Genomic DNA, 23523 nt, shown 5'->3' with positions numbered 1-23523 from the left:
GTGCCTGCTGAGGGTGCGCTGGGAGGGCGGCAGGCGGCTCCGGTGGCGGACCTTCCGCAGTCATGCCTGCAGGAGGTCCACCCGAGCCGCGGGACCAGCGAACCCTCCACAGTCATGACTGCGGAAGGTCCGCCGGAGCCGCCTGCTGTCCTGCCGGCAAAATGCTGCCCCAAGCGCGCACTTGGCGCGCTGGGGTCTGGAGCTGGCCCTGGCGATGTGCAATGGGACAACTCAGAGCAAAAGAAGGGGAAGTTGGAGGTTCCTTTAGAATCTATTAATTGGGCCTGACCCACTGCCAATCTTACCTACCACCTTATCCTCTCTCCATTTCCCATTCCTATGTCATCCTTGAAACAGCCTCCCATCCTCTTCTCAATCCCTGTTTCACACTCTTGTCCCATAGAGTCTCCCACACACATCTCCTCTCCTTTAAAGAGCATTTGTATGTGATCTGTTATGTAGCTGCTTGGGTTACAGCTCCAGTAGATGCAGTGACTTGACCAAGGCAGTAGACAGTGACGGAACCTGAAACAGAACCCAGGGGGCCTGATGCCAAATCTACTCTAATCCTAGGATCATGTGTGATGGCCATTGTCTTGGCCAATACCAGAGACTGAACTGGAGACTTCCAGAGCTGAAAGCATGAATCCCAACAGCTTGAACTAAAAAGCCAAGCTCTGCAGCTGTGGCCAGTGGGTCATGCACACTCTTTCCGAGGCATCGACTCATGAGGAACAATCCACATTCTGAATTCACATCTCCCCAAAGGGAAGGCCCTGTCGGTGTAACTTTTAAAGAACACACCCAAGGAGCAGCCCAGCAACCTTCTCTGAACCTGGCTTTTAAAAAAAGCTTTTCCACTTCCAACAAAGGGAAAAGAATTCATTTAAAAACATCTAATTAAGCAGTAAGTCATGACAAGGTGCATGAAACTCAGAGATAACACATGCCTGGGAGGCGTTCTGAAGGCTGAGACAAAAAACAAGGCCTTCCACCGTGCCTGCCATATGTTATCTCACATTAACACACACCTTGTTGTATCCTGCTGCAGTTATAAGACATTAAAAATATCATTTTAATGAAGGGATGTCTATGCAGGCACAGGTCAGAGTAAAAAACTTTCTTTTAGTGTGTGTGTGTGTGTGTGTGTGTGTGTGTGTGTGTGTGTGTGTGTGTGTGTGTGTGTGTTTACACACTGGAGGGAAACAATACCTCACCCAAATACTGGATACAGCCTTACAACTGCAGGTCTTTGTGGCCTTGTATTTTACAGAATGACACCACATCTTCCCTTTCTCATTGCAGGATATGCTGTTACACTAATCTCTTATGAATATACTTAATTCATTAACTGTTTTTCCCCCCTGCCATATCAGGCTTCATGTTGTATTAATTACAACTGAATTCTTACATATACCAAAATTAACATAAAATAAAACCACTCCCCTACCACCAACAACATAAAACTCTACCAAAGCCCCATCCTACCACTGTCCTACACACGAAGCTCCCACTGAAAATTCTGCATGTGAATCAGGGCTTTTAATTTTGCGGTAGGATTATTTTTTATCCTGAAACCTGAAAATTGTGCACAGGACTAGTCAGTGTAACTACCTATTTCTCATTCTCCCTCCTTCATTCCATCCATTAGTTTGTTCTACCACTTGTTGCATTTAGACTTTAAGCTCTTTGGGGTATGAACTGTTTGTTACTATGGGTCTGCAAAGCACAATGGGGTCCTGATCCTGATTGGAGCTAGGACACTACCACTATCAACTGCAAAATATCCTCAGCTGACAAATCAAACAAATCAAAATACATGAATAAAGACAGCAAGAGCCTGATCCTGCTGCCGCTGAAATCAAAGGAAGATTTGCCACTTCCTTCAGAGCAAGCAGGATTGGGCCCTAAGTCTGTAAATGCATTGGATGCAAATTGCTATTTACATTTGGTGCATGTTTTATTTTGCTGATACTTAAGAATTATGAAGCCAAACTAATTTATTTATAGGGTTGCCTTGTAGACATCTAATCCATCGCTCTCTTTCTAGGTACTCATCTGATCCTCCTGACTGTTGCATCTAAGCACCCACTGCTATACCATCATGACCATGCAGGAGATTTTTGGGCAGACATGCCCTCTGCTGCTGTCACAATGAATATGTGTCTTAAAGGCACTAAGGTACCTAAGAGATTTTTGTTTTCTTTTGAACAAAAAGGCTTTATCAGAAAGTTTCAAACATTCCAGAAAGGGCGTGAATGCAACAATCAAATAAACCTCCTTATTTCTGAGATCAAACTGTAAAACTCAATGGCACCATGCTCAATTTCACATATAGAAGCAAACTTCCCTCCACCTTCTAAAAGCCAGCAAAGTGAGGACGCTTTAAGCTACCCCCATTTTGAGTTCCAGCTGATTGTTTTTGGAAACGTGTTGTTATAGCTGTTTGTCTGAAGATGCTTTTTAATGTCAGAGTGTGAGCAGCTGTCTCACGCCTCAAAGACATGACAACAGCAGGTGAAAGAGAGCAGAAAATGCCATTTAGTGGAATCTATCAGGATAGCCAAGCCCTAAACTGAATTTTCACTGTGAGCTCAGAGCCATTGTCTGACTGTTCTGGTTAAATTATGGGGCTGAGAAAAATATATTCGCCTTTCAGTTAAGGCTTGATCTGAAAAATGGTTATGGGAAAGAGGCATTTCTAAAGCACTTTCCAACAAGAGAATGAATGAACAGGTTTGTGTGGCGGGTGTGTGGGTGTGGGATAGTCACAATATCTGTATCACCCAGCTTTAGCTGTTTAAGATTTTATACATTTTCTTCTGAAACTAAAAATTTCTAATCACGTACCATGTTAGTAATGGGGAGGACGGATGGTCCAGTGGTTAGGTCACTAGCCTGCGACTCAGAAGACCCAGCTTTAATTCCCATCACAGGCTCCCTGTGTGACCTTGAGTAAGTCTGTCTACACTGCAAATCAAGGTGTGACTGCAGCAGGGTTCAACATACTTCAATCTAGCTGGTGTAGGGACCCGTGGTGGATGCAGCTTTGGCATAGGCTAGCCGCCACAGTACAAGCCTGCTGGGGACTGTGGGTACATACCCAGGGTCTGTGCTGCCGTATCCTCATTGGTATTGTTACCTGTGCTAGCTAAATTAAAGCTAGAGTGGGGATGCTGCAATGACACCTTCGTTTGCAGTGTAGATGTACCTGTAATCTCTCTGTGTCTGAGCTAAAGCCCACTGAAGTCAGGCTATGCCAGCACCTATGTTAGGATTTAGTAAATGCCTCACAATGTTCTCTGGATATTCACTTGACTAAAACATGGGGTTTTGTTAGCTTATGTTCGTCCTCCATCCCACAAAGATTCTAGCAAACGTGTTTACTGGGACAAATGATCATGGAAACAGTGAATTTAAGCCAATTGTAAGAATATTTGTGGAAAGTGAAGTATGAATGCATATTTGCAACTGAAATCTGGCTAAGAGTTATGCTCATCCAATCAGGGAATAGAAACAATCCTATATGATCTTATAGGACCCATCAAAAGTAACCTACACAGCGACTTCTGAATAGTCACAACAACAAAGTGCTCTTGAACAATCTACAGACCAAGAATTATCCATAGAAATTACCCAGGGAATAATAACAAATGCAGGATAAATCTGAGAACATTGTAAATTGCTCAGAGATGATTTGTGAAAAACAAAGAGGCTCCTCCATTCACTGAATAAATTGTTCATTCTGCAATAATATCTCCACAAACCGTGGAACCTTCTTGCCGGCGCAAACCCCCAGCCTGCTGCCATGCTTACGGAGCTGGATAAGAACAAAATCTGGCCCTAAATTCTCTAGCCCTGACTATCTGTGCTACATACTGTGGACACATCAATATGTCATTCAGAGAAATAGTGGTGTTTTGCTTTATGTACGGTGCATCTTTAAATGTAAAGGAGCCTCCCTGTCTGCTGCTTGGCAGCTGTCATTTTGTGTTTCCTTTCGGATGCAGAATGTTAGGAGTGAGTCTCACACTCTGGACTGATCCCTCCCCCCCCTTTCCACTCTGTGCAATCCAGTAAATCTGTGCAAAGTGTGTGCAATTGGGGGTAGGAAATGCCAGCAGATCAAACAGCAGTGTTTTACACCTGCTGTGCATGGGGTAAACGACTACACAAGGTGCAGGCTATCAGGCTTATTTTCTCCCCCCCCCCACCCCGATACTTAATATTTGTTTGTTCTTTGCTGCTTTTCTTAATCTTAAATAAAAGCCATTTAGACAGAAGGAGCCATGTTTAGCTCTGTGAGTCTGGGAAAACACAACAGAGACATATCAAACCACCTACTTTATCTCTTAAAGCTACATAGAAATGGTCTATGATGACACTAGCTACCAAAACTACTGACATTAAAGAAACCAACCAAATATTTTGGCAATAAACCCTCAGACTAAATGAAATCTCCTCGGTTGTGACCATACCTGCTGTTGCAAGTATCTCAACAAGATGTCTGCAATATTGAATAACCACCCTCTGCTGCAGCTTTGAAACTGTTTTACTCCATTGCCAAACAGATTGCATTAAATCTCAGTCACTCAATGTTAGTATCAATTTGTGCAAAGGGAATATGGATCTGCTCCAGCCAGATCTATAATTACAGTCGCTGTACTAAAGAGACGCGGCATAATGCACCCTAGGGACTTCCAAGGTGACAGACTATACAGGCAGAGCTACTGTTTACAGGCATCAGAGATCTTTGTTCGGAAAGTTATAGAGGTCTCTTAATATTTTGCTGCCATTTTTTGGCTCAAGTTTTCTGTAGTTGGCTTCAGTAAAATGATTTCATAGCTTGGGACATGAGAATCTTTCAGGTAAAGATGGGAAAAGGTCAGTTTAGAGTTTATGGGGTGAATGATGGAAGTTTTTTTGACCAAGTTAGCCATATCTCAGCACTTAGGAGGTTTTTTTTCCTTTTCACCTGCAAAGATTTATATTAGATTTGTGTCAGGGAGATGCACTGTGAGGAAGTTATGGATTAAATTTGCCTGATGCATTAAGAGTAAAGTGCAATTTATTGCAACACTGGGTGCATTTTACATTTACCCATAACATCTAGTAGAGAGAAACATACTCAGAAATCCCCACTATAAATCGGTTCAACTCATAACTTTTACTCCCTGACTGTAAATTGCTTAGAATTTGCCTGTGCGGGTTGTTTTTGTTTTTGTTTTTAAATTGAAATTCATTCTTTCGATGATACCAGGGCAGGGAAGGATGGATCCCTCAGAGAAAATGCAACAATACATGCCTGGGTGTCTAGTGAATAAAAATAGCAACCCCAGTCTGGAGCAAATCCTGAGGGTCCTTATTTGCTTCTCACTTAGAGCTTACTTAGGTAAAACTCCCAGTTAAGTCTATGGGAGCCAGGGCTTCCAGATTTGACCCTGAAGTAAGCAGAGGTGAGTGAAGAAAAAATGATGCAATATCACATCAAAATAAATAAGGTTGCAAGGTAATTAATTCTGCCTATTTCCAGTTAAAGGCTCCACTGTTTATTTACTATTGACTAGCAACTCCTGGCTTACAATTCAAAAACATACCTTCCCTTCAGACATGCAGAGCAGAATGGCCAGTTATTTGAGGATTAACATACCATTAACCATTGCTATAGATATAAACTCTGGACAACTTTAAGGGCCTGATTGGCTCCCACTGATGAGAATGAGATCTTGGCCACTGACTTTAGTCAGAGAAGGATCAGTCCCTGGTTTCTTTTTAAGTCCAAATATGCCCACTCTTATAGGTATTGCAGAGTTGTTAATTAAAAAAGGAGAAACGGACATTATGGAAATATGACTCACAGGCCTCCTGTGACCCACTAGGAGTTACTGAGCCCAACCCACCAAGTGTAAAGGGACCGAGAGAGAAGTATAGGGTCTGATCCTGCAAACATTAACTAGGGAGCTGTCAGAAACCCACTGGCTAGTCATGGTAAAGCACTGCACTCTGTAGTAAGGGGTTTCAAGATCTGGCCCTTACGGTGACCTCCACCCCAGAGCAGGATGCACAGGCACCATTTAAGGCCCATAGGCCTCTTGCTGGCTGTCTGCCCGGGAGGGAATTCCAGCCTCACGACCTTAAAAATGAGGGACACCTTTCTGTGGTTTAAAAACTTGCCCATGAAACATGCCATGGGCCCGATCCTGGGGCTCTTACTCTGGCAGAACTCTGTTTTGCTAAGGAAAGCAGGATTGGGCCCCTGGTTTAGAAGGCTGGTTGAGTTTCTTTCGCGGTAGAAAAATATGGTTCCTGGGCAGAAGTAAAGCTCCCTATTACCTTAGGGACATGGAGGAGCGCTGGGGATTATTTTGGTTTTTGTTTCCACAAAGTAGATCTTTTTCAGATACACGTTTGCAGCTATTGCTCATGTAAATGTTTCCCCAACTGCCTCCTTTCATCACAATGCAACAATTTGGCCTGTGTTATTTCTGAGCCACCAGACTGGTTTGGAATGCATGGTTAGAGATGATCCGTTTCGTTTGCACACTCCACACGCTCATTTACTAACTTCACAAGCTTCTCCAATACAATCAGATTCCGCTTGCACATACGGAGAGAGCTGGAAATTGGGTGCAAGGCTTTAAAGATACTATACTGGGGAAAACAAAAAAATCTGATTACTCTCCAAAACATATTGTGCATCTTTATTCTAAATGTAGCCGTTTGCTCTAAGAAAAACCCGAATGGAAATTGTCTACGGGCACTGAGGTTGCAGAAGACTTGTATCTACTTGCCTCTGCTCTTCAGACTTTTTTTTTCCCCCCTTGAGACACCGCAAAATCTTCAGGATGCAAGCCTGGCTTTGTAACAATAATGATAATTCCAATTTGGGAGAGAGAGATTTTCTAAATAATCATAAATTTGAACAAGGGAAGAGAGGAACACCCTCCCTTCACACACTGTAATTACACCCAAACTTTCCAGACTTGTATTCTCATTGAAGCATATTTTAAAACTGTTATCTTTGATGCTTTTGGCACACACAAAAAAGCAAATGTACAGCAAACACTTATGTGTAATGAGAGCGCAAACACACACTGGAGCCTGTTGTAACGATTTCTCATGCAATGGTATTTAATGAAATGCCTCTTATGTGTTCTAATTAAAGCTAAAATAATTATGGTTGTTAATGCTTCACTGAAATGCCTTCTGTAATGAAATTTTATTCTTGGAATAACAATTTTCCTGTAAAGGGTACTGTAACGTAGCACGGGTTTTCTTTTCTTTTCTTTTTTTACTATGTAATGACTACCATCAGTGCACCATTGATGTCGATTGGAGCTTTGCCTGAATAAAGATTGTAAGATTAGACCCAGTAAGAAAGGATTCTGATCTCTGCTAATTTCAGTGAGTTACTCTAGGTTTCAACTGGCGAAATTAAGATCAGAAGTTGGGTCCAAAAGGTTTACCCCCACCCCTCACAGTCACACCATTTCTTCTTAAAACCAGTATAAATAAGAGAGAGGCCTGATTTCTCTATTGCTCTGTGCCTTGTATAATATAAGCATTTACACCAGTGCAAAATTAGTGCAAGCTACTACCACTCTGATTTCATAAAAAGAACAGGAGTACTTGTGGCACCTTAAAGACTAACAAATTTATTTTAGCATGAGCTTTCCTGAGCTAGCTCATGCTAAAATAAATTTGTTAGTCTTTAAGGTGCCACAAGTACTCCTGTTCTTTTTGGGGATACAGACTAACACGGCTGCTACTCTGAAACCTCTGATTTCATAGAGGTTTACACACCCACTTTGCATTAGTGCAAATGATTGTACAAAGTGGAGGGCAATAGTGAAGCAGGCTCCAATTCTGCAATCTTTACTCTGGCAAAACGCTGATTGACTTTACTGGTGTTTTGTTTGAGCAGGAGGACCGCCGCGCCAGGTCTCTCATTATTAACCTGCTTCACGTGTCACTCAGGTGTTATCAGGTGTAGTTATCTCAGAAGCCTTTGCATCCATCTGAACGTCAGAAACCTGAAACTGCCCATATGAACCGTCACCACTAAACCTTTCAAGAGGGCTGCGGTTTTGTCGCTGTGCTTGTGTTTAATGGCCACACTTATCAGTGGTTAAACAGCCCTTTCTAGCTGCATGTTTGCTCTCTTCGAAACGTTAAGGGAAGCCAAGAGCAGGGTTTGAATATTTCATACGAGGCATTAGCCCAGGCAGCCGCATAAATCGATCATGGTCTTAACGCTCTCAAGGATACTCCCATGGAGTTTTTATTAGACAAATATTTTACAGAGTTGAGCTATTTGAACCACGGGCTTTGTTTTCAAGCAGATGGGGCGTTTAACAAGTAGAGAAGAATCGGTCGTAAATTATGAAAGACACTTTCAGTGACACCAGAGACCGTCAGCTGCCTGCGTCTGTGGGGGGGGGGGGGGTGCGTACACACACTTTGTGCTGCGCTGTATTTATGGCTCAAGTTTATTTGACTCATTATTGCAACCCGTTCTCCTGAACATCAAAAATAGGGAATAAACTAAAGAAAAAATGTTGGGTTAGAATTGCGGGCGTTATTAATCTGCGGGTTCCATTCCGCTGTCAGTCACTGGGATTTACACTGGTGACACTGGCTTGAAAATGGGCGGCTTTGAGTTGCACCGGGGTAGGGAAGAGCACACTGCGGCGGGAGTTTTGGGCAGGGAGGGAGTGTTGAGGGTTCACGTAGGAGGCTGATTTTGATTCTTGCTTTCACTGAGGGGCGGTAGTCATGGCTTATCTTCCACGCGTAGGGGAACAGAGGGATCTTTAGAAGCGGGCAGTAGAAAGATTTTGCACAGAATGAGATGAATGCGACTCCCCCTGTTTCGTAAATAAGTGTTTTCCGCGAGAGAACGAGACCCCAGGACGATCAGTAAATACACTGAGTTCTAAGCAAACCTCCTTAGCGCTCAGACGCGTTTTATCTCCCGGGGCTCGGGGCATGTTTCAAAAGTGACTGTTTAACATTTGAAACAACCTGCTATTAACCTTCCCCAAATGCTCAGCCTGTTTGATTTGGAGTCGAATTTAGTTTGAGAAGGTTAAAAATAATCCGCTCAGGTGGGGCTCCCAAGTTATCTTCATCCCCCGTTAGGATCAAATGCGCTCCGATGAGACCAACATCAGCTCGCTTCGCTTTTCCGAGTTCTCCCCAACAGGGGTTTGTTTTTTAGAGAATCAGGGAGCGACAGGAGTCTGGGACAAGGGACCAAATTCTGCCTTTGCTTTCTCGGATTATTATTCATTCCGAGGCCGGGACCGATCCGGAACCCTTTGTCGAATTAAAAACGAAACAAAATTGAACTCAGGGCAGGATCTGGCCCTTGGCTTTTGTAAGATTGCAGATAAATGCGCTCCGTAGTGGGAAAGCAGCATCCGAATCAGTGAGAACCGACGGCGGGGAAAGGAGGTCGGGATCCGAATCAAGGGGGTTGGAGAAGCTGTGAAATGGCTGAGATCAGACTCTGGAGCCCCCGAGAGAAACCAGCGGGAATGGGTTATAAGCGCCTGGGAATCCCCCGCCGAGGGGAGCAGCAGCGACACCCCTCCAAGACTCAGTTTCCCCTGACCTGATCTTTAATCCCAGCCTCTGGAAATAACAAAGCGCCTTTAAATCGTTTAAAAATCAGGTCTAACGTAAGAGCGTCAATGGATAAATATCTCCGGGCCCGCAAAGATCGTGGGGTTTCTATTTAAAACCTCCCCGCTTTCGGGGCTTCTCTCTTTCCAGAAGAGCTGGAAGTCGGGCCGGGTTCGCAGATGAGCTAAGCGGCACCAGTCACCGCATTAGGGGGAGTTTGCTTTTCCTTGGAACCGTTCTCGGGACTGGGACTTGCCTGGCGAGCTCTTCCCCGGCCGGCCAGGCGCACCACAGCCCTGCGCGGCCTCCGGGGCGTTTTTGTTTTGCAAAACAAGATGAGAAAATAGTCTGGAAGCTGCATTTTATTAGAGCCCTTTCCGGGGGGGGTGGTGCCGCCCTGCCCTCCCGTCCCCTCCCCTCCCAGTCCCCCTGGGAGAAGAGAATCCAGGTGACGCACTGATTCCTCCCTGTCTTCTACTGGACGGGGCGCCGGGCAATAAAGCAAAGAAAGAACAACCTGAACCACGTTTGAAACACGCCACGCCGCGGCTGGGGAGTCCGGAGACCTGCCGGCCCGGCCTGCCCGGGGAACTGCCTCGCAAACCACCCGCCACGGACCGGGCTTGCTTCCTAGGGGCGGCTGCGCCCCCAGTTCAAGTTCAAGTGGCGGAACTAGCGGGACTTGGCCGTGTCCTGCAGCCCCCCCGAGACCCGCAGAGGATGTTCCCCCCCAGGCAGCGGGGGGCAGAGGGGAGATTGAAAGCGACTCCGAACGCCGCTGGGAGGCGGATCCTTTCTGCCCCCGATATTAACACTATTCGTCACATTTCACTACAGCCCGTTTTGCTGGGGGTTGTACCCTCAGCCTGTTACCCGTTTGCGCTTCTCTCTCTCATTGTTTGTAAAGCGGCCCAGGCTAACCCACCGAGGAACCTCTCCCTGCCTTGCCTGGATCCGGTGTAACGCACCGGCCTGGATCGTTTCATGAACAAGAGAAACTATTTCCTAGTCTTGAGAAAACACCGCCGCACGGTTCTTCGTGTAACACACTCCTTCTCTCCGCGTTAATGCTCCCCAGACACCTTTCTAGTCTAAACCCCGGTTTAGTCCGAAAGCAACATAAACTCAATATAAACTCAAGAGTAAGTTTAACAACAACAACAACAACCAAAAACGAGAGAGAAGCCAGTGCATTCGGTGGTGCATAAGGGGTTCAAGTTTTAACAGCCGACCGAAGAACTCTGCGGTCTAAAATCAAAGCAGGGCCGTTTGCTGTCACAGCTGCAAATGCCTTTTCTTTTGCGTTAGTCGAGAAAGGCTCGTTCCAAAACACAGCGCGGTAATTAATTGTCTCTGGTCTTTGTTTGGTTTGTATTCAAATGGCTTCCCGGGAATTCCTCCCGCGTTGGGCCCTACTTTAAGCTGGTTCGATGGGAGGAGAGGGGAGTTGTGTGGCGTGTGACCCAGATGCGGTGGTCTGGAAATCAATTGCTCTGCGTTCGGGGGGTAACTTTTGACAGCAAACTCCGTTAGGCATCCTGGCTGCGCCGCGCCAGCAGCGCGCAGGGAATATTTGAAAATGTGCGCTGACTTTTTTGGGAACCTGCCCCGCGATTTTGAAGCCAACCCCTGAAGTTCCCAGGGTCGCGGCTGGAACCAGCGTGTTGCTGCCTATTACTGGGCAGTGACTTGTGGGGAGATCGTTGCTGTTTGGGGGGGGGATGTAGATGCGGAACTTTCTTTTGAAAAGTGCTTAACCCCAGGTTTGCCCGTTTCTCCGTAACCCCGCGGAGCTGTGACGCTCCACTGGGGAAATGCGGTTTTCAAAATGGGAGCACAGGCCAGCTCTCCTCTTTGGAAACGCGGCTCCGGGGCTATTCTAGTCTGCGGGATACGTAACCTGGGAGATCACAGCCTGGGCTGATGGGAGCTGCTCTCTCCAGCACCAGCCGCGTGCGGGGCTCAAGCGAGGGACACGGTCCCGGAACGCGCCCCGTCCCGCACGACTTTACCCACGCGAGCAAGTCTGGGCCGGGCCCGGCCGGAGCCTGCATTTCCCGGCCACGCAAACCCGGCGGGTGATGGAGCAGGCGGGGTTGGCCCGCACCTCTGCCCAGGTTGCTGCTCCGAGGCAGGCTCTCCTGCGCCAGGCCTTCCGCCGGTTCAGTAGCGGAGCCAGCCAGCCTGCAGGTAACTCACCGCCCCCCCCCCCACACAAACGGCCTGGCTCGGAGTTTCTTTAAAAAGCTACAGCGCAATAACCTGAGGGGGGGGGGTACAGGGACTTGCTCTGGTGTCTGGGTCCCACCCTGGCTGTGCCAACGACCCGCTGCTTGGCCTAGGGTAGGGCCCAGCCCCAGCGCGCACCGGGCCGGCAGCTGGATTCTTCCCATGGCCCGGTAAGGCAGGGGACGGTCCCCTGCCCGGGCGCTGCGCGTTACTATGGAAGGAGGTTGGGGGCTGGAGAGGGATAATTAGACACAACGCCGCTGCTCAAGGCCCTCCCCCCGCAGACGCGTTTCTCCCTCTCCCCCCTTGTAAATCGGACCTGGGTTTTACGGCGCTTTGCTCGAGTTTTACTGCTCTGGCTCCCGGGCCATCCCCGGGCCCAGCAATGGCTCCATCCGCCGCTAGGACCCACGGGCCGTTTTCCTGTGGGGCTGGCCGGACACTCTGACACAACAGCGGGGGCCCCCTAGCTCTCGTGCCTCTCTCCTCCTCCCCCCCCCCCCCGCGATTTCAACCCAGCAGGTCTCGTGTTAAAAAACAAACACGCTATTTTTGACCGTTGCTAAAGTTATTTTACTGACCCAGCGCAAACGGGGCATTTTGATTCTATGGGTGACTTTAAAAAAAAGGCAAATGTAATTTTGTCTGCGATGAGCGCAGAGTGTAAGAACCCTCCCAGCCCCAGCCCGGCAGTGAACCCAAGGACTTTCCATTGCTGAGCGGCGAGCGCTGATGGGATCCCAACCAAAGACAGGGTCTATTTTTAAAAATATTTTCCTAATTATATTTACTCTCCTGGGGAGGGGACCGGAGAGAGACTCTTCTCCCCTCCCCGTCAGCTTCGGGAACTCGCCACGCTTTCGCTTAGCCAATCAATCGGGCCGAAGTGCAATCGATCGGGAGCTGCCGGCCAGGACAGTGAATAATCAATAGTAGATAATCACCCCCGAACTCTCCCGCTTTTTGCAGGATCGCGGCTGCTCTCTCGAGGAGCTGGGATTGGGGCATAGTTTAAAAACACCCTCTCCCCCCCCCATCCCTGCTCCACGCTGGTTTATTCTGCCACTCCCGTTCCCGGCTGCTGAAGGCGCCCATCCAAAGCCAGCTGAAATCCATGGAAGTCTTTCCATTGGCTTCGGATCAGGCCCCGTGTCCACAAGTTTGGGGCCTGTCCGCAGAGGGCTGTAGAGACGTTTTTTGGTCTCCCCCCCTCTCCGCACCCTTGCGTAGGAAGCAAGAGACCCAGGCAGTCCCCAGGCGCCCCCGACATGTCAGCCCCAGCCGGCCCGGATCTGGAGCAACGGCGGATCGCTGCGAAATAGCCCCAGCGCCAGGACTGAGCAGCAGAGGCCATCCTTGGGCCGGATGGGTTTGGTGGGGTGGGGGGATTCCAGTTAATCAGTGCCCTGCCCGCCCCCCGTGTGTTTCTCCTGCCCCTCTGAGCGCTGACATTGTTAGTGCTTTATGAGGCAGTAAATATCCAGAGGCAGGGAGGATGCATTTGAACGCCGGGCAGGCCCCTAAGTAATTACTTTTAACAGGGGGGAAAAAACCCGAGGGTCTCTGCGAGAAACCGGAGATTGGATCAGGCCCTGAGTCCGGAAATGGGCGCAGGCAGCCCGGATGGGCAGCTCGTCTCTGAGCCGGTGTGAAATGTGGTTAGGGGCTTAGTGAACACGAAGAAATGCGGGGACCGGAACCCATAAAGAGAAGAGGGACCCGGAACTTCAAAACCTAGGCAGCGCCAGAGATTGCGGGCTCCCCCCTTCCCAGTGGGGGCCCGCTCCCCAGAGGCGGCTGGGCTAATAAGGGCTTTCCTTGCAGCCCTGTTTTCAGAGGCGATCTCCTTACCTTTCTTGATCACCGACTGATCCAGTAAATTCAGCCCAGCCTCATCCACAGCCTGAAAACAGCAAGGCACAAATATTAGGGTGCAGCACTTGGGGGGGGGAATCTCTCCGTTTTTAAATGGGCCACATCAACACCCCCCCCCCTCAACAGCAGAGCTCTAGGCTTGTATTTAAATAAAGAGCGAATGAGATAAATTAGATCCTAAAAATATTGGGCTTGCAAATGGATTCGTGCAGCTCCTCTGAACAGTCACCCCAGGTTATTTCATCAGATCGCTTTAAACCTACTCTGTGCTTCCATTTGTACAGAGGGCGAAAATCTAGAGTTGTTCTTTCTAGCAACGCGCAGACTTTCCTGTTCGAATTTCTAGCCTCAGTCGCTGGGGTAGTTCCAGTTAACTCCTGAGCTAATTCCTAGTGGTGGTGGTGGGGGGGGGATAGTTTGCAATTGCCTCCAAGCGGCAAACAAAAATATTCCGATATTTGAGAGGACGGAGGAATGGCTTGTTCGCAGTGTGATTCTCGCCGTTGGTCCCAGGATATGGAGAGAGACTAGAAAGGCGAGGAAAAAAATTTTATTGGACCAACTTCTGTTCATGGAATAGATTTTTCCTTAAAATTGGGGGGGGGGATTGTTTGAGCTGGGGATTAAATATTGTTCCGGTTATTTTTTTTTATTTTTTTGCGCATAATGTTTCTTGCTCCGTATTTCCTTTGCTAGAGAGTTGACAAATCCGGAATAAAAAGCACATGCACGTTAACAAAACACGACGAGGGTTTAAGTCATTCAAATTCTCTGCAAAACTCCTGCCCCTCTGCTAGCCACTGTCTTCACGCGGTAAATAAATAAAATGATACGAAAATACAAATAAAACTTGAACTAATTCGATACACTTTGGAGGGCGAATAAAACACCAAAAAAATTCCCGTCCTGGGCTTTGTTAACAGTTTGGGTCTTTGGTGGCTCCGATAAAAGCATCGCTGGAATATAATTGAATCAAACTCAAGGGAAAGTCTCGATTTCTGTCCTTGAGAACGAGGATCGCATTTTGCTCCTTCTTTTAAAACAGTGAAATGGTGTTTTGTAAATATCTGCGCGCTCCCTTTCCCCTGAGTCCTTCTGCGGCTAATGTCCCGATAGAAAATGAAAACAAGAGAGGAGACAACGCGTGGCTAGAAAGTTATCAAACGTTTCACATTCGGGGCAATTTGGATCGCAGAGGAAATCTAGGTTCTTGGCGGGACACGAGAGGAAAGGATCTGAACGGAGGCGCAAATTGGGGAAATGCGATTTGGAAGAAGAGTCTTGAATTTGCAGCAAATCCAGAATTTACCGCAAAGACCCAACCAACACAATTGCACATTTGTAAAACAACAAAACGAATCTATCTAGCGGCCCGGTTTGAAATGGAAAATGTCTCCCTCCAGCCCCCCCCGAAACAAAAAAAAAAAACCCAACCAGGTCAAGTCCAATCTCCCCGCCCTGGGCCTTGGCATGTGCTGATTGTAGTTTTTAAATGAAGCACCATCGAAAACGAAGGCGTTAAGGAGAAAGGAGAGCCGCACTTTTAGAAGCGACCCGGCCTTTTGGAAAACGAACCACCTCCACCGCCTGCGTGCGAAGGTCCCAACTCTCCCCCCTGCCTGTTCCCACCGAACCGAGGGGCTGTTCGGCGCTGAAAGCGCAGCCGGGCATTTTCCGGATCCCGTTTTGGTTTCACTCTCGGAACGGAGCTTTGGCTGGAGCAGCGAGGGGCCGTTTTATGATTAACTGCCCCCACTGAACAGCTTCTCTCAAACAAAGGGGCTCCCCCCAATTAATATAACCCCCTTCCCATCTAAACCGCTTTGTCCCCCCCGTCCCCCTGGGGCTGCCCCGGAAAGCCCCTTCCGAAGGACTGGACACAGCACGGGCCTGCGCGGGGGACCCCTCCAGCAACGCAAACAGGCTTTGCGCCCCCAGGGCAGACAGTGGGGATCTGGGGACCGGGGGAGCCGAGCGAGCCCGGCCTCCTGGGGTGCCCCCTCCGCCCCCCGCCTGGCGGGCCTTGGGTCACCACTCAGCCCCCCGCCCCCCAGGGAGCCCGCCAGGTACCTGGATATCCTCGAGGCTGGGATGTCCGAGTCCGTGGAGGCCCAGCGGCCCGTCTCCAAGCCCGTGGCCCCCGTCGGCCAGCCCGTGCAGCAGGCGGGGGACCCCCGGGTATTCCCGGCGGGGATCCAGGCTCAGCGCCCGGTGGGTCTGGGAGAGCAGCCCCGCTTCCTCCTGCCGGGCCCGCTGCGAGTGCCAGCCGGGCTGCTGGTGCTGGTGGATGGGGTTGATGGCGCCGTACGGGTCCCCGAGGTGCGGGTAGCCGGCCTCCTGGCTCTGCGAGTAGGGCATGGGGGGCTGCGGGTAGGGCGGCGGGAAGTAGGGGGGCTGGAAGTCCGAGGCCGGCGTGTGGCAGAGCGGGGGGGCCGAGGAATAAGCCGCCTGGTTCAGGGAGGAGAGCTGGGAGAGGCGGCCGCCCGAGGAGGTCCCGTTCAGCCCATCGGGACGGTCCTGCGGAGGCAGAGAGAGAAGGAAGAGGCCGGTCAGGCGGAGCCGGGGGCCCGTTTTCCTCGCCTCCCCCGCGGCGCAGGGAAAGTCACCAAGCCCCGGGCAAAGCCCCCAGCTCCAGCGCCTGACACAGCCCGGCCACCTCCCCCGCCACGGGGCTAGGAACCCGCGTTGCCCCCTGGCTCTGCGCCCCCTTGGCTGGGAGAGCTCAGCGCTCCAGCCCGCAAACACCTTCCTACCTGCACGTCCCTCCTCCGCCGGGATCCTCCCCGGGAGGAAACAAAGCGTGAGCCGGGGACACCCCGCGCTCTGCCGCCTGGCCGAGAGCAGAGGCTGGAATCCCGGGCCATTGGCAGGGACACCGCGGCCTGAACTACATTTATCTGAGGGGCGCCTTAGAAACGTGGCTCGCGAGGGTGGCCCCCTATGAGTCCCCCCCTCCCCAACTTACCATGGCTGAATAAGTGTGAACTAACATCTGTGCAGAAGGGGAGGGACCCTACAGGAAGGTGCCAACGCAGAGATGTGGAGGAATAAAAGAAACCCCGGTAACAATCCTTTAAAATCGGGTGCAGCCCAGCAGCTCCATGGAGGAAAATCCCAGATCCAGGGGGGGGGGGGGGAGTTACGCGGATGGCTTTGTTCCTTCAATTACAAAATAGTTCAGTTTCAAAGTATTTCAGATGGTTCCCATCTCCCACTCCTTCTCCCTCTGAGCCCAAACCAACTCCATGCACTCCAGTTATAGAGCCGGGGGCGCGCAGGCAACGCCGGGAGCGCGCGTTAAAGAGACAGAGCCTGAGTCTCGCCTTTTTCGTAGTATTATTATTTAATGGCTCGGGGAGAGGTTTGTGTCTCTTTCTGGGGAGGGTTTTTTCTTTTTTTTCTTTTTAAACAACCACTACATTCAGGGAAAGAATCTTTTAAAAAAATCCACGTGAATCCGTTTACATTTAGAGGACTCTGGATTAAAAACACACACACAAATATTTAGAGAGATAGAAATCGTTTGGCAAAAAATCAGATTTGTTTTTAGGATTTTTCTTAGCGGTTTCTTTCAGACCAGATTGGTCTCTTTTCTGCTGAATACGGATGAGGCATCAAAGGGGGGAGAGGTTGATTCCGCTCCCACGGAAAATTCAGAGGGAATTTTAACTCTAGAGACCTCATTAACTATTCCCCTAATCTGGATTTGGAACAATTGTGTTTTCTCCTACTCTGCTTTGCTGGATTTTTGTGCCTTTCTGCCCGGGGGGGGGGTGACCGCTTTCTAGGGGGTCCATTTCTTGCATTTTTGTTTCATTCTCGCATTTTTGTGTCGAGCACAGACTCATTTAAAAAGAAAAGTCCTCCCCTTTCACAAACCAACCCAAGCCCACATGTTGGGGTGGGAGCCGGTAAATCCCAACCGTTGCAGGCTACAAAAATCTTTGGAAATTCCGGGGGGTTCGCCCCCCTCAAGTCCACCGGTGTCGGCTCTGTGTCCCGCGGGCTGATGGGCGGGGGGCGGTTTCAAATGGCTGAGTAGTGGCTGGGCTGGGGGAGGGAAGATGGGGGTGGCGAGGGAGCGCGGTTTAAAGGAAACGTTTGTGTTGCTCTAAGGTTTCAGTTTATTAGCCTGAGCAAGGTGTTAATTCTTCTCTTGTAAGAAAAGCGAATTTCCCAGTAGCAGCCTCGGAAATCAATCGATTCCTCCCCCCCCCCCCACCTTAACCCAGCGCAAAGCGGCTCCCTCTGCGCCCAGCACGGACCCGCGGGGATTATTTTGAAATTTACGAATTAACTCTAGAAATGGCAAGAATCAAAATAAGCAGGAAACTTCAGAGCAGCAGCCAGAGACTCCAAATCCCTTCGCCCCCGTTCGCTCCCCGCGGTGAACCCCGGCAAGGGGAGAGAAACCTGCTGCCGAAATCCGCCCCGGGGAAGGAGCCGGGCCGGGGATCGCCAGTCGCGACCAAATCCCGGTTATTATTTTAGACAATTATCTGCAGGCTCATCCCCCAGCCCCTCTGGATCCCGATCGGACGGGCCGGCGGGCGGGCGGGCCTGGCCCAGGCAGGCTGGGGGGCCCGGGGGAGCCTGCCCCGGGCAGGTTTCACCGGGTTAGCGGGGTCTCTGCCCGGGGCTCAGGGCGAGGATGGAGGCCGGCCCGCTCCCGCCTGCCCTCAGCCCGCTCCGCAGGTGTTTTGTGGTTCAGAGCCTCGGCCAGCACCCAGCGAGGGCAGGGGGGAGGTGGGGGTTGGGCGAGGGGAGATGTGAGTTTCTGTGTGAATTAAAAACAACGAAATCACTGTGTGAACCCCCCCCCAATACGGAATCCAACGCTAAGCTGCGATCCCTGCCCGAGCCTGCGGCCCCCGCGCTCCGAAATCCGTCAGCGAATCCGAAGTGATGAAGTTCAGGAGACTTGGAGTTTGAATCTCGGATAGGTGCCACCTTAGCGCAGGCACCTACAAGCGCATCTGTACAAAACCCACCCCAACAGATGTGCACACACACGTATCACCACACGCGTGCACACACACACACACACACACACACACACACACAAGCGCATCTGTAAAAACACCCACACAAACGGATCTGCACACACACACAGACCAGTCACACACGAACGAGTAGATCTCTGGAGCGCCACACGGACTTTTATAACTACCCAGAAGTCAATCTAGCGACACAACCAAGATCTCGTTAACTCCACGGACACACAAATCTCTCGCTAGAGCTGGGCACACCAGTAGCTTCTGTCCTTAGAATGATCCACCCGCCGAAGGAGAGTTACACACCCACTCTAGCAATGCACAGCCGGATATTAACACCTGCACCACACACCATGCCGTTGTCAAGGAATGGCTGCACACACACACACACCCCCTCCCGCTAGCTACCCCCACGCCAGTACCGTGTGCATCCCAGGCACACACGCTGCCATGCCGTGATCAGTACCTACAGACAGACACAAACAGCTCCTGGGGGCGCACACGCCGAGAAATACACATCTGGGGACACCCGGGCTTGCCCCACAGCCCCCTGAAATAACACCACGCTGGGCACCGCGGAGATTGCTCCCAATTTACTTGGTTGGAGAAACCGGATCAACTTTGCTTAACACCCGCACGCCAGCCCCAGACCGCCCAGAACCCCCTCCCCTGCCGTCCCCGCCCCAGGACCAGAACGAGCCCCCGGAGCAAACCCGACCTGCAATTCTCCCACCTCCTGCGGGACATCGCCTAGGCAGAGCAGAACAACCCACAGGAAACGCACAAATATTGCCCCGAAGGAAGCACCGGGTCGGAAAGTGGCGAATTAAGCTGTTTATTGCTGAGTGGAAAATAATAAGAATCAAGTAATCGGCGTATTTCCCTGGCACTAAAGATATTGTGGATTTGTAAAAAAAAAAAAAAGTTAAACACTGAAGGGGAAAATCAGGTTCCTTAGATGGCTGGTGAAATGAACGTGTTGTACAGACAGATGCGCCGGCTCCTTTCCCCCTTCCCAGCCACTGCGTGCGGGAAACGGACGGAATGATCGGCCCTTTTGTGCTAGTGCTTCAAAGGCAGCGCCCAGCGCCCCACTCCACCGCTGCGCCCCCAGAGAGGGGCAGAGAGCCGGGGGCAACGTCGGATTTCAACGAAGTTTGATCCCTCGCTTTGCTCTTGCGCCTTAGAAATTCCTCGCCGCAGTCGCTCCTGAAATGCTGAGCGCGCCTCTCTGTGTGTGTGTGATACACACACACACACACACACACACACACACACACACACAGTTCCCCCTTGGGAGAAAAAGAATGAGGAATTTGTTGTTGTTGTTGTTGTTGTTACACAACAGACTTGAAGGGCCATCAGAAAACAAGACTCTTTCGGGTTCTGCTGCCTCCCTCCCTGCTGTGGCTGGTCCCGCAGTCCAGAGCCTCATTCTGCCGGGCCCATCTCTCATTGCCCAGCCCCGGGATGCAGCCATGCGGCATTTCCCGGCACCGGGGGCAAACCACCCGAAAAGGAGGCGAGCGGAGACTCCCCCGCCCCGGCACAGCTGCGAGGCTCCCGCCCAGCTGCGGGCGAACGCCGGAGCGCGGCCAGCCGGCAGCAGAGGGGAGCCGCCCGCAGCCAGCGCGCTGTGTGTTCAGACACCGTCGATCCCCGGCCGGCCCCCAGAGCGCTCGTGTCCTCACCTGCAGGTACGAACGTTCCTCCTTCACCTTCTCGGCTCTCCAGGGCATCTCGGGCCCGAAGGGGCTCGCGGCGCTTTTGTAAAGAAATGGAACAAACAATCAAATCACCTCGGCCGAGCCCAATTCTCCGGCCCCCGGGGCCCTTCTCCTGCCCAGCCGGGGGCTCGCGTTCGGGGCGGGGGGGGTGCAAACTCTAGTGCAGGTTGCAGGAAACCCGCCCCCCCGGGGGAGCCCGTGGCCTCTGGCCCGGCGCAGGTTTAAACTCCAGCCCGACCACAATCCCGGGGCAGGGGCAGCGCAGCCGAGCGGGTTTGAAGATTGCGCTGCAGGGAGGCTGCTCGGTATCAGAATCATTGAATCCGGGATCTCCGAGTTCATCGGAAACTTCCCGGAGACGCCCAGGGCTGAGCCCCGGGAGGGGGCGAGAGGAGCCGTGTCAGGAACCGAACTAAAGGCAAATACCCCCCCGCCCTCCCGGGGTGTCAGGTAAACCCGCTTTCCGCGGAGACACGGGAACCTCCCCGCCTGGGACCGGCCGGTGCCTGCAGGGCAGCGGGAATCGATCGCGTCTGGACCCAGGCGAGGGCAGAATTAGTTCGACAAAACTTTCATTTCATTCTTTGGGTGACTGTGTGTCGGGGTGTGAGTGTGTGTTGGGGTGTGTGTGAGTGTGGGGGGATGAGTGTGCGTTGGGGTGTGGGGGTGAGTGTGTGTCGGGGGATGAGTGTGTGTCGGAGTGTGTGTGTGGGATAAGTGCGTGTTGGGGTGTGTGTGAGTGCGGGGGGATGAGTGTGTGTCGGGGTGTCTGTGTGTGTGTCGGGGTGTGTGGGGGGGTGAATGTGCGTTGGGGTGTGTCGGGGGGTGTCTAGGAGGAGAACTCAATTAACGCTGCTCCCAGCGCATCATGTAAACCAACCCAGTCCCAGAAAGAGGCGCGAGGTCCTTCCCGCGGGGCCGTGCCTGCAGCAGGGTGGATGGGGCGCACCCAGCCGCTTTCTTTACCAAATCCTTCCCCTTCTCCTGCTGTCTTCTGTTTGTTCGCTTGTTAGCACCGTCTTCCATTTCCCTTCTGCCTCCCGGAGCCAGCCTGCGCCCCAGATGCGGAGGAGGCGGCGGCAGAGGAAGGCCCGAGTGGCGGTGCGGGGCTCTCCCGCCTCCATTCGGTGTATTCAGGGAGGTGTCTCTGCCGAACGCTTTGGGAGCTGAGCAATCTCTTCCCCACACTGAAGATTCTTTTTATTTTCCTTCCCTCCAAGCCACGAAGGCCAGTGGGTAGAGCCCTGGCCCAGGACACCTGGGTTCTGTTCCCAGCTCTGTCACAGCCCTTGGGCAAGCCACCTCCCTGCTCTGTGCCTCAGTTTCCTCTCCCGCCCTTTGTCTTTTTAGATGGTCAGTGCTTCAGCCTGTCTCCTGGTCTGTGTTTGTGCAGCACCTGGCACAATGGGGCCTTGATCCCCTTTGATGTGACTGTCATATCCATAATAAACAGCCAGGAAGGCTTTGCGAGGACCAGACTGTCCATTGTTGTGCAGAAGTTTCCATTCCTGGCAGGGTGTAATTTGTGCATGAGCAGAGAAGAAACACTTTAGCCTAAACTGTAATACACTGTGATGTGTGATAGACATTAACAAACAGAATCCCACATTACATTTAATTTAATTCCACTCTTCCTGCCCCGAGCTACAGCTCCCTTCATTTTCATTTTCCCTCTGAATTCCCACAACTCAGTCCTCTTTGATTTCCAGGTTTAATTAACAATGCTCATTAAGTGAATTTTTATTCCTTTCTTTTAATATTACTCCGCCACCTGTCTTTAGGAGGCAAAGGCTGATCATTTATTCTAATTTATTTCTATTAAAGATGGCATTTAAGGGAGGGAGGAGGGATGTGCGGAGGTGTAAAGGCCTGGTCTCTGCAGATGCTCTTCAATTCCTCTCCCCGCTCTCCTTCCAAAAATGCTTTTCAAGAACACTGACCCTGAAAGTTCTCTGGAGCTGTATTTATTTGCTGCCAGATCCGTTTCATTTGCTAAGAAAAATTGGATTGGCCACGCTGTATTTTGCAGTTATGTTCCAGTTCATTCTTCAAGCCCCTCGCCCGTCTAGTCCGTATAATGTTGATTCTTTATTCATCTGAAAGAGGCGCAACTGTGCAAAATGCTAGTGGTAAACACAGCTAACTCGCTTGCCCACAGGATCACAACACAATGGGGGAGGCTGGGATCTAAGCTGGGAGCATCAGAGAGGAAGCTGTGGTTCCACTGGAAAACAAAACAAAACAAAACAGCACAAAGCTCCCACGTTGTTACCAAATATTCCTGGTGAACTTGTTTGACAAATCCCTATGGGCACCTGGGAGAATAATTCTCAGCAGAGCAGCTCTCGGCTCTCCTCTGCATGGAGGTGTAGGAGGGTAGGAATTACCGGGATGGATGAGACCCAGGGCCCATCCAGCACAGGAGCCTGTCTCGGACAGTGGCTGGCACCAGCTGCTTCAGAAGAAGGTGCAATACATTTTGAAAGTGTGAGTGTATGTTGGTGCTTTGGGGCTTGTGTGTTTGTGAGACTGTGTCTGTCTGCCTCAGTGTAGGAACCCACCACCCATTCCTTGTCTGCCACAGCAGGGCCCAGCTCTCTAAGATGAGAAGTTCTCCTTCCACCAAACCCCCTTTTGCTGGGTATTCAACTCTCCCTCGCTTGCTCTCACCTAACGACCAGGGCCCAAGCCGGCTCCCATTGAAGCCAAGAGGAATTTTGCCATTGACTTCGACAGGGGTAGGATGAGGCCTTTTTGCTTCCTTGCTGCCGTGATCAGGGTCAGTCTATGAGTTTGCTTTATCCTGAGCGCCTACAACTTCCAGTCATGCGCTAGGTGCTGTACAAACAGAACAAAAAGACAGTCCCTGCTCCAACCAGCTTACGATTTAAGTACGAGATACAGCCTACTGCACTGTCCAGGCACTTCCATTGCTGCACTGCCGTCACACCACATCCCAGGGCGCTCTGAGCTGGTTACACAGAACTTACACAACGTGCAAGACTTGTAAGAGTTCCCACCGGCCCATCAGGACTGCAGATTTATTTAGAGCATTTTCTAACAGCCATTGA

At 50.8% G+C, this 23523-nt stretch overlaps 1 protein-coding gene across 2 annotated transcripts in view; it reads right to left on the bottom strand.

Annotated features, from left to right (window-relative positions):
• TFAP2E (transcription factor AP-2 epsilon) overlaps window positions 1–21544 on the bottom strand; it is a 49416-nt gene extending 27872 nt beyond the window's left edge. Inside the window, exons 1-4 of one of the 2 annotated variants that reach the window (XM_039511155.1) lie at window positions 21419–21544; window positions 20417–20489; window positions 15802–16248; window positions 13708–13759 (exon numbers count right to left, since the gene is read on the bottom strand). In XM_039511155.1, the coding sequence (XP_039367089.1) occupies window positions 13708–13759; window positions 15802–16248; window positions 20417–20464 (547 nt within the window). In that variant the 5' untranslated portion in view covers window positions 20465–20489; window positions 21419–21544. Of the gene's footprint in view, window positions 1–13707; window positions 13760–15801; window positions 16249–16696; window positions 16815–20416; window positions 20490–21418 lie in introns of those variants that run through there. The other variant, XM_039511157.1, reaches the window with a different exon arrangement.
• Between the last annotated feature and the right edge of the window lie 1979 nt (window positions 21545–23523).

The sequence above is a fragment of the Mauremys reevesii genome, linkage group 23 (genome assembly GCF_016161935.1).
Source record: "Mauremys reevesii isolate NIE-2019 linkage group 23, ASM1616193v1, whole genome shotgun sequence".
Lineage (NCBI taxonomy): Eukaryota > Metazoa > Chordata > Testudines > Geoemydidae > Mauremys > Mauremys reevesii.
Note: the sequence above shows the minus strand (reverse complement) of the source record. Positions and strands in the feature narration are given on the sequence as shown.